The sequence below is a fragment of the Gambusia affinis genome, linkage group LG05 (genome assembly GCF_019740435.1).
Source record: "Gambusia affinis linkage group LG05, SWU_Gaff_1.0, whole genome shotgun sequence".
NCBI classification, from domain to species: Eukaryota; Metazoa; Chordata; class Actinopteri; order Cyprinodontiformes; family Poeciliidae; genus Gambusia; species Gambusia affinis.
Window position 1 is genome coordinate 17,855,621 of NC_057872.1, and position 11,517 is coordinate 17,867,137.

The 11,517-nt window shown below is 39.7% G+C and overlaps 1 protein-coding gene across 1 annotated transcript in view; it reads left to right on the forward strand.

Moving 5' to 3' along the window:
- kcnn3 (potassium intermediate/small conductance calcium-activated channel, subfamily N, member 3) overlaps window positions 1-10,809 on the forward strand; it is an 80,845-nt gene extending 70,036 nt beyond the window's left edge. The window contains exons 8-10 of the mRNA XM_044116784.1: window positions 2,635-2,762; window positions 3,815-3,884; window positions 7,226-10,809. Of these exons, the coding sequence (XP_043972719.1) occupies window positions 2,635-2,762; window positions 3,815-3,884; window positions 7,226-7,654 (627 nt within the window). The 3' untranslated portion in view covers window positions 7,655-10,809. The remainder of the gene's footprint in view (window positions 1-2,634; window positions 2,763-3,814; window positions 3,885-7,225) is intronic.
- The last annotated feature ends 708 nt before the right edge of the window (window positions 10,810-11,517 follow it).

Consider the following 11,517-nt stretch of genomic DNA (forward strand, 5'->3'; position numbering starts at 1 on the left):
ATGCAGGACAAATAACCATGCACACACACACTCACACCTAAGGACAATTTAGAAAGACCAATTAACCTAACAATCATGTTATTGGAGTAAGGGAGGAAGACAGAGTACCTTGAGAGAACTCATGTATGCACACGGAAAACGTGCAAACGTCAAGCAGCAAGTCCCCAAGCTGGGACTGGAACTCAGGACCTTTTTGTTGCAAGGTAGGAGTGCTCCCAACCAAGCCACCATGCAGCTGAAAGTCCAGGACTGTAAAATTTTACTGCCATTTAAACAGTGTTAATCTAAGTTTGTAAAAAAAAAAATAATAATAATAACATTAAATAAATTTTAAAAAGCAGCATTTAGTCGTTTTGCAAGTTGTGAAACCCACAGATAATGAAACTCAACTTCATAAATGACTTGGACTCAAAAAGTGAAAACCTGAGTCAAGAAAAGTGAATTTTGAACTGGAAATGTTTTGACACTCAAACAACATCGGTTATGTTGGACTTTGTGTGTCTTGGCTTGACGTCCTCTGGGTCAGTGTTAACACTTTCCCAGGGCGATGGCCTTCCACCCTCCTCATCTGCAGCCGACTCCGTGTGAACATGTAGTGGGTGACTGCGAGGGGTCTCTCCTTACAGCGGATGGGTGCTGATTAGCCAGGCTGCCAGGGTCTTTTGTTCTCTTCAGACGGGGGTATAATTGTTCTTTGTTCAGTCTTCTCCATCTCTTTGAAGTCTCTCATTCAATTTACACGCTTACATTTCCTTTGTGCCGTCTCTCCTCACTATTGTATTCTCCTTCTCCCTTTTTTTATCCACTGGATGTCAGACCCTTGTAATTATGTAGCAACCTATAGCGACAGATGAATCAGATAATCATGCTAAATATTATTGATTGCAGGGAAAGCCTTAGGCAGACTCTGACATTTTGAATTGCCGTCTTACCAAATCCTGAGAAACTTAGAAAAATTGCCTTCTTTCATTAGCCTTCCATGCAACAGCATCATTATATCAGACCAATGTTCCTCTTCTCTTCAGATGAGGAATGTCTTTGACAGCTAGTTTAAGAGCAGCCACTTCAGCTGTGATTGTTTTCTACGATTGTTGTCATAATTAAAAGGAAGATCCCTGGTTTAAATAAACACCAATCATACTGAGATGATTTTGTTTTTACCCAGCTAGCATAATTTAGTCTCTTTTTTTTTTAATTAAATGTGATACACACATTAATTGGCTTTTTACACATTGTATTATCTTAATAGTACAAATGTCAATGCATTTTCTTTGAAATGTATATCATAGACAAACAAAAAGTAGTGCATAACTGTGAAGTGGGTTGACAATTATACCTTTTATTTTTTTTACAAATAGAACCATTAACAGCCAAATCATTTCCAGTGCAACAAACTTCTTTCTGAAACACCCTAAGTGGTAAATAGTGTTGTCTTTTAAAACAATATTCAAAGGAAGGAGTGTCAAGAAAACAGGGAAGCCTTTCTGAGTTGGCAAGAAGATGGATGGAGCTAAATACAGGGAAATTCACAAAATGAATCATGTTAGATGTATTTAAACATCTGAACTGAGATTATAATGATGGTTCTGTGAGACACCAAACTTTGATTAAGAAAATGTTTTACACCAGCTTGGGTTGAACATATTTAGCCAAAGTCCAACATGTTGTTCTACTTTGCACTGTTAACTTTATGGAAGATCTATTTCTATGCCAATGTGAGTCAACAAATACCTCACAGACACATTAACTATGAGCTAATGTGTTCCAAGAACTTTATACTCAACAGTTTTCTATGGGTGCCATTGTTGTAGCTGTTATTAAAGTTATGCCATAAAGCAGTCAAGCAACTAAAACAGCAGCAAAGAAAACGAGAGATAAAGAATAAATATTCAAAGTCACAGAAAATATAAATATATTCATAGTAGCGGTAGTTCAACAACCTTAAACATGCAGCCAGGGCTGCAATAAATTTCAAATTGCCTCATCAAAGTGCTAAATAGACTCTCAACCTAAACTAAGCTTGAGATCCTTTCAAAAGAAGAGTAGGAAAACATTTCAGATTTAATATGTCGAAAATTGATACAGATATACTCCAAATGAATTACAGCTGTAATTGGTGCAAAAGGTGGTTCTACAGAGTAGACTCACTCAGGTTGAATTTATCCCACACTTTTCTATCTTTACTTTTGAAAAATGTTAAACAAATTTCTTCTCTTCCTTCTGTTTCACAATTTGTGATGGTCTATTATCTGTAGTATGAATAAAGCAAATTAAAGTTTGTGTTTGTAACATGTTAAAACCTAAAGAAGTATGAATAATTTTGCAAGGCACTGTAGGCACTGGAAGCCAGTAGAGTGTGAAGGAAAGACTCCTGTTGGCTCTCATTGCCAATCTCCCTAAGGACAGAGCTATGCAAGCGCACATAAAAAGCATTGGCAAGCCTGCCAGAGAATGGGGGCAGCCTTTGAGAAGACAAAAAGATGGCTTAGTGCTATTTTTTTTTTCTTTGCACAGAGACGATAGTGAAAACAAAGAGAGGAACAAGAGCAGATAAACCTGTTGCCTCCTCCAGTTGCCAAGGACTACCTGTTGCTAATAAATGTCGACATATGTGTATTTATTGTCTGGAGACAGATAAAGAACGCAGCGGCTAATGTGCTGAGGGAGACTTGGCTCATCTACAAGCACACCAAGCTGATGAAGAAGATCGACCACTCCAGGGTCCGCAAACACCAGCGGAAGTTCCTGCAGGCCATACATCAGTGAGACCACACTTCGTGCCCCCCTACATCCATGCACGGGTGCAAACAAACACAAGCACACCACTGTGGTTGCAAAGCCAATGAGGCATTTGAAATCAGCTGTACTTTCTATCCGCCCACAGCTTGAATCCAGTCTGATAATCAGATGAAATGCTCTAATCTCTGCGCACGCTCTCACGCACACACACGCACACGCCAACATACAATTATTCATTATCTGCTAAAGGGCAAGTTCAGTCCAGGCAAACACAATCAGTGTGTTGTGTACCATTAGAGGCTCTCCGTTCATTGTATCATCTCAACAGTAGGGGCTGAAGAATTATGAACAAATTCGAATCATGCGTTTCTTTTTGTCTTCCTCTCTCCTTTATTCTCTAATGGTTAGATATATTGTGAGTTGCCATCAAAAGCCAGAAACAAGAGCTAAAAGACTCTTGATTGTAACTTAGAAGGGTTAATCCTGACACGCAAGACCTGAAAAGCGGACGGGAAGTCAACGAGTGATGAACCAGGGTAATTTTTTGGGGTGAACACATTAAAGAAAGTGATTTTTCCAGGTTAGAGCCTGACAGTGTAACTGGGAAACAGTCTCATAAAATCACTCTTCACTGCATTATAATGGAGGCTGCCACAGGCCCTGATGAAAACACAGATCGAGTCACTAATTATTGTGCTGTGTTTTGAGAGTTAAACAGGTTCTGATTATAATTGGACTGAGGTAAGATGATTTATTTAATTTTCATCCCCTGCAGCTTATTTCCCTGAAGGCTTTATTCCCATTAGCTTTCCTTCATATTAACCTCAGTCCTTCTTTCTTTTATGTCTGCAGTTAGCTCATGCAGACAGCTACAACAGCACTCGCCGTGTTTATACATTCAAATTTTTCAGAGAGGCGCTGCAGGTAAAAATGAACCCAATCCAAGCAAGGTGACCGATGCTTCAGAGAGCCGTTGTGTGGATCCAGAGGGATTATCTCTGTGGGCTGACCACTGTGTATTTACTGGGTTTCACCTCTGTTTGTGAGCTTTATCTGTGTGCACGTCTGTTTGCAGATTACGCAGCGTCAAAATGGAGCAGAGGAAACTCAGTGATCAGGCCAACACACTAGTGGACCTCTCCAAGGTAAGATGCACAAACTGTACACGACATTTAGCACTCTGGCTGTACTGGAACCTTGTGGAAAAATATTACACTCTTTTATGACTATAGCCCCTGCAGTCACTTCATTTGTTTTGCCGGATTTTGCCTCGGACTACACTTCTTGGGAATAACCAGCATAGCTAGTTGGCACACAAATCTGTTAGCATGTAAAGCGTAAAAACATGAATCTACAGCGACTGGAGGAGAAAAAGTCTGATCTGTCAGTCAATCTAACATATTGGAAAATTTAGATTTGAATCTGCATGAGATCGGCTATTGTGAGTTGATGACCACCGACGCAAAAGCCAATAAAAAATAAGGATGGTTGGGTCGCATTGGGAGTGGCCAGTTGTCATGCATTCTGGGTAATTTGAGACTATACCTGTCAGTTCTGCTATAAAGCTGGCAGCCAGAAAGTAGACAGTGAAACAGAGAGAAAGTGAAGGGGAAATGTGAAGAGAAGTTGTATTTATGCTGAGAATTTGCCCAAAGTTTTTTCTTTTAAATGTCTTGGATTAGTATGAGAGTGTGAGCAAGGAATGAACTAGTGATCTCAACTTACTCCAACAGCTTTGACCGTTTTATTCATTTTACATAATACATAAATATATAGTAAATCAAGCACAGGCACTTGTTATAAGCATACGAACCCTAATCAATAAAATTATGTGCACCAGTTTAGTAGTTTTGTTAAGACCAGTAGTTTTTTTTTTTAAATTAGTCCAAACAACAGTAGTTTTGGCCAGGAATCTGTTTTGTGTGAAAGCTTGGTTCTGCCAAATGTTTAGATGGATAGCGTAGCTATAAACAGGGAAATTACCTGTGCTGTGGTGTCACAGGACCACTCCTCATTGGTGCTGCTGAAGTTGCAGCTTTAATATTAGTTATTGTCAGCCGGTATTGCAAAGGTTTTTCTTGCAGCTCTCAGTGTGTTATGGAAATGTTTCCATAACGGTTACAGAGACCAATAATTAACAAAACAGGATTTTATTCTGGTAATTAAGTCGCTCCCGTTCTTCGCTGTAAAAGTTGCTGTCCAACATGCCTGGTGTGACTTTTAGAAATATGGTTACAAGCCTGTTTTAGTTTCAATGACTGACATGAAGTTCAAAGTCAGGGTAACCTGAAATACTGATGAGCCAGAGGATGATTTGAAAAGATCATCTGTAAGCACATGTGCACATGGGGAAGTAGTTTGGTCATTCTAAGCAATTGTGCCTGTTGCAGAGACAATTATCCCTTTTTCACCTGATCTATATTATTGGAAGAATGGCATCTAGCTAGATAATTAGATGGGTCATCTGCTTGACTAGTAAGCAGATTAGTTCAGTTAGTCTCATAGCTATCAAAGGCTTTTATTTTTTTCTTTCTTTAAAATGCTACCATAAAACAATCATTGTTTTTCTTGCTGCCGGCTTATGGAGGGAATTCAGGGGAACTCCTCTTCTTCTGGCACCCCGCACAGCTGACTGGCAGCTTGTAGCAACGCAGACCAGAGAAACATCAGGAATACATTTTTTAAACTGTGGGATACCTTGAATTTAGAACCAGCTACGACTTGTTCAAGTACTGAGATGTGAGAAGAGCTGCTCTACTCTGGTAGTCACACTGACTGTGTGTCTTTTTCGCTGCTAATATCCTCTGTCTTTAATAAGGGAACAGTTCTTCGGGATCTCCTCCCCTTCAGGCATCACATACAGTTGACAGACTGCCAGTTTAAGGCTCATGAACATGATGCTGGAATATTTTACTGGTTTTTAAACCGCAACTTATCAAAACTGTGATGCTGGAAACGACCTAAGCCTTGAGCAGGGTAATACGTCACATGTAGCCATCCTTTGGTCCCCGGAGAAAATACCACGGCATTCCTCTGTTTCCATGCTGACCCGCCTGTTTCTGTGGCTTTTCATCTCCTGGCAACCACAGCAAAGTGTTAAAACAGGGATGACTGCGCGAGAGAGTGAGGAGGAAACGAGAGAGAGGGGAGTGCTTGTGTTTTTTTTTCTGTTAACTGTGTGGGTGTTTGAGAATGTGAGCGAACATGTATGTGTGTGTTTGTGAAAGAGAGAGAAACTCAGAGCAGAGTGAGTGAGATTCAGACATGAATAAGAGGCAGACAAAGATTGAGAATGTGTGCGCATGTGTCTGTCCAAGAAGAAATGCCTTTAGCACCAAATATTTTGCAATTACGCCTTCTCAATGACTCCATCTCAATTGGCCACTTACGTCTTTACCATGGTTACAGAGACCAGGAGAAGCACGGCAGGGACACTGTGCTGCCTTCCTTTTATTATCTATCTCCCTTCTAACTCTCTACTCACAATGTTATAACACCCAGCCTCTTCATCATTCCATCTTCTACTCCCTCTTGGGTTCATTTTCTTTTGCATCTTCCTAATCATGCCCACTGCTTAACACAAGTGAAGAGAAAGTGTTCAGATCTTTTTCTGAAATGAAGACACCAGTACAGGGAGAAAATCCAGTACAAACATCTTTGTACCAACATTTTGTCTATGTAAAAGAGCCTGAATGAGTATTAAATTAGGATTACTTTTCTAAATGACAAGGTGTATTGCATCAGTTTGTAAGAAGCAGGTGGAGAATGAGATGTAAATGGACAGATAAAGGGTCACATCAGAAAAAATACTGGACAATTGTAAAACTGTCATGATAATCATATTGCTTTTCATACACCGATCTAAATTAGTTTTGTCATTCTGCTTTGACGTTTTGAGATAGGCTGGATTATTTGAGAAATTTGGAGAAAACGTATTCTTTAGTATAAGATTTTATTATTTTATCTCTACTCTAATTGCTCCATTTTTATCTGAACTTTTGAGTCTTTTTCTTTATATTAATTCTTCAGCATTCTTTTGTGGTTGGCGCAGGTTTGCACACGACAAGAGATTGCTGCAAAATCTTAAGACTTCGTAAACCTTCTGCAGAGCATGGCAACTAGCATTAAGTTCTGAACTTGGCTGCATCTCATTATAACTAGGACCAAATTGGAATATATGTAATTAATTTTTGAATCTGTATGTATGATTGGGTCATATTGATTTGATGACTTATTTCTGGAATAAATTTGGCTGGGATTGGAAATTGGAAGTCTTTATCTTGTCAGCCAAGCAGTGAACCTTGATCAGTGTGTGAAACGTGGCTATTGATCATTTCAAAAGTCTTTATAACCTAGTAACAATCCAGTTATAGATGATTAATTTAAGGATCTTTCCACTTTGAATTTACTGGCAAACCCCACAGTGAATTCAAAACCTGTTCAGAGAAGCTCAAAGAAAAATACTTCTTCACCTCTCCTCCTACAGATGCAGAGTGTCATGTATGAGCTCATGTCAGAGCTCAACGACCGCAGCGAGGACTTGGAGCGACAGATGCTCTCCCTGGAGCAGCGGGTGGAGCAGCTCACAGCGGGCTTCAACGCCCTGCCTGCACACCTCTCTGCAACCCTCAGCACCCAGCACGCCGCCCTGGTTCACCTGCTCCGAGAGAGGGACGCACGGGACGGCAGAGTGGGAGGAACAGGAAGTGGCGGTGCTGTGGTCCCCCTGTCTCCAACTGCCTCACTAACCACCACACCGGTTCCTGCCTCCCCGGTTCAGGTTGCAGCTCCTCCATCAACCTTAGCACAGATTTCCAGTTTATCCTTGGAGACCCCGCTGTCGCCCCCACCTGTGAGCCCAGAGGGGAGCCTGGAGGCTAGTCCCAATCCCAATACTTGCAGCTCGAGCTGCTGAATACCGCTCTAAGGAGCAGATGGGGACAAATGTGGACACAAAACACAGAGAAGGAAAGACGGGGAGGCTCTGATAGTCCTCTCACATCAGACTAAAGGAGAAAAATGAAGGCAGAGGAGATACATTTTTGGAGATCCTCTGAATATTTTTGCTCCACGATAACAAGATGAAAAGGAACAGTAATGGGACTAAGATGGAGGGCCAGTTTGAGAAATGAGACGTGTTCAGGACTTTTCTTGACGATGGAAGGAAAAGAAAAATGGAGTCTCTTAAAGGCGTGAGGGGGAGGGAGGATGTCACGAGGGTGAGAAATGGAGGTAAAGAGAATGAGGATGTGGGGGAGGGGGAGAAGGGCAGAAGGGAAGAAATAACCAAGAATAATTATATGAACTTCTAAATGGAATCCACTCCAATTACGGCAAAGGGCCTTTTATTCTCTCTATCTCCTTCTCTGCCTTTTTTATTTCTCTTCTCCGGATTTCTCACTCCCTTCATCAGGAATAATGACCATGACTTTTTATCTTTATGATGTATTTTCTATCTGAACGCTTCTCATGTGTTAACAAGCATCCCTTTAACAGAAGGTTCGATCAATACGACCACAATGTAAGAAAAAAAATAGCAGAATGCACGCCACACATACACACAATACAAGGTAACACAGCACAGACAGATTTACACAATGTCTCATAATGCACTACTAGCCCATGATAATACTAAAGCCTATACTGCCAAGCACTCAATGCACTGTTTATCTCCATAGATCACTGCCAAGCAATGTAGACACAGCAAAAGAGAGAAAAATGTTAATCAAAACCGATTCATCTTCTGTGGGTATGAGAGCGTGCAGCAGGTTAGACTCACTACATGCATAGTTGTGACTTCTAACTGCTTGGCTGGGAGAATTGTAACCGGTCTCTGAGCCGCACAAATTTACAGGGGAGGCTGAAATAAACGGATAGAGACGTTAGTCATCATGGAGTCTATTTGTGATGCTTGAGACAGTGGCAGATGGTAAAATGAGATAAAATAACTACAACAGGGCTTTATCACCGCATTCACCGGAGTGCATGGTGAGCGAGACACTTAACGTTTAGGAGTAATTGTAGGCTTGCTGTCCTAAAATGAGACTGTTCACTCATTTACTATGTGGTGCACTATATACAAAGTCTGCCATGGTGCTGTGGTATTTCAAAGGTTTTTCTAACACAATATTGACATTTTTCCCCTCAACCAGCCTGCTCTGTTGGTAAAGCTTAGGCCCCATTAATTTCTATGAACCATTTTGTTATTCACAGTTTGCCAAAGACAGTTTCTACTCAGAGTTTCCAAAATGTTAACCAGAAGACTAAAAATTGAGTGCTGAATCATTTTGCCCCCTCTGCCATTTCATAACTTTGCGGTTTTGGCTGTTTTGTACTTTATGGGTACAAATGGTGCCATGTACCAGCACATTTCATACCCATCTTTCATGTTCATTTGACATCAAGGAACTTAAAGCAATTGTCAAAATTTTCCTCACAGTCTGTCGCTTTGTCCTCTCCATAGTGAACACAAGATAGTGACTGAGTGAACATTTGTAACACGATACATGATTGTTTTTTGTAGACAAGCCACAGAAAAGAGAAGATTAATAATGAGTTTTAACAAGTGCATTAATTTTTCTGATTGTTGTTGGAAGAAGGAACCAAATCTATATCGAATCAGAATTTAAACCAGTTATTTTAAGTTTATTCATTTACTTATTTAACTGAATATTGGTGCCAGATCTCAGTTTAATAATTTAGCTTCCAGTTCTTACGCCACCAGGAATTATTATTTTATTTTCCCAACCAAATGAGACACTGGTGTGCATTTAGTTTGTTTTCTTTATTTTTATAATCCAAAAAAACATACCTAGAGTTATCTAAATGTTGCCTTTACATTGATAATTATACTCACTTGTACCAATGCAAAACTGAATTATCTATATAATTCCAAGTTTGCATCTTTATAGTCATTTCCGTGCATGGCTCTGTCCTTGATTGTCCATTCTTTTTCCCGGTACCAAAACAGCTCACTGTTATTATGAATGTATTCTGTTAAAAGACAAAACACTCAGAAATACATCTTTGTTCGCTTGCTTTGTCATTTAAACAGCCGCGCAAACACACACGCACACACATGCCCACAAGCATATATCTATATAGATATCTATATATATCTATATATAAATGTTCACACATACACACACCTTAACAACCAAAGTGCTCTCTCTTAAATGGACTTCAAAGAGGCAGGGAAAGCTGCTGTCACTTGGGACAAAAGATAGCAGGAACAGGCAGAAATCCTGACACTATTTCTGAGGGAATTACTGTGAAAAAAAATGGGAATGGACTTCTTGAAGTGGACTGCTCTTGAGGGAGGAAGACTGTGGATGAACATAAGGGATCACAAATAAACCTTACAAAGGATCAATGGCCATGAAGGAACATCTGTTAGTGAAATTTATATCTGAGAGAGGAATTATGCGAGTAAGATGGGAAGAAGAGACAAGCCTACCTTTGCTTTTGGAGATAACACTGAAAACTATCTTATAGTGACATGCTGTGGCCGGAATACTGAATTACATGCGCTTGGAATATTGTACAGTATGCTCTCAACGAATTCTAGCTTTCTATTGCTTAGTCTTTTCTACCATTATGATTAAATACAGTTACAGCTGATATCTTACATTATAAACCATAGTATTCTTCTCATTCGTCATGACAATTATAATAAATGTACCATTAATACATTAAATAATTATGAACAAGGAAAGTGCCGTTTGAGGTTGAAATTATTTTGTAATTTTATTTTATCAGAGAGAATTAATAAAGTATATATCTATAACATTACAGCTCTCATGGGTTTTTTTTATTGTGGTATTTCATGTATGACACTTATCTATTTTCGCTTTTTGAGAGGTGTCTTATTTTTATTATTTCATACTTTTAATTTATTTATTTTTTGACATGTCAAGAGACATGCTGTTGAAGGCAGGTGGCTCTACCGCACTAAGCATGAGTCTGGACGGTTAGCAGCCTACGCTGTAGCGTGATGTAAAAACAGAAAAACATCAAAAACTTTGGTTTCTGTTCATCACATGTACATCTGTACCAACATAATTTCATACGCTTCACAAAAGGACAAACTTTTTAAATTAATTTAATCTGCTTAAACAATTATCTTGAAGAATAAACAGCATGTGGCATCCTGTGATCCTGAAATTAACATGTTTTGATGTGAAATGTCCTTATGGACCTCCAGAGTAAAAATAAAATACCTTCTGAAGTTGTTGGTTGAAACTGAGAAGAGAGTGTTATTATCCACAATGAAATGAGTTGAAAGAAAGAGATGAGAAAGACATTAACCCCCAAAAAAAGGAGAAAAAGACCCTCAGATAATCATTTGCAAATGCACAGAGGGACAAAGGCTTACGTTGTTGGAGACCTTCCCTTTGAACTGACACTGATTTGGCCGTAATGACTATTGTTACATTTGATTAAAATGGGGAAAGCCTGAGAACACCATCTCAGCTGTGAAGTATGTGGGTGTCAGTGTGATGCTGTTAAGGTATTTTTCTACTGGATGGACTGGTGCAATTCACAAACTGGATGTCAACCTGAGGAAAGGCATTCACCAAGACATTTGGAAAACAAGTCTTCCAAGTCAACAATGACCTTTATCATGTCACCAAATTAGCTACAGGACAACACAGTCAGTGTTTAGGAGTGGCCAACACAATGGACTGCAAGATTTCCCCCAGAAAACTTGCTAAGCCTGGTGGTTGGGACGCTCGGCAGTCATTCATCCAGCGACCCGCCATGTTTTTGAGTTAAAAT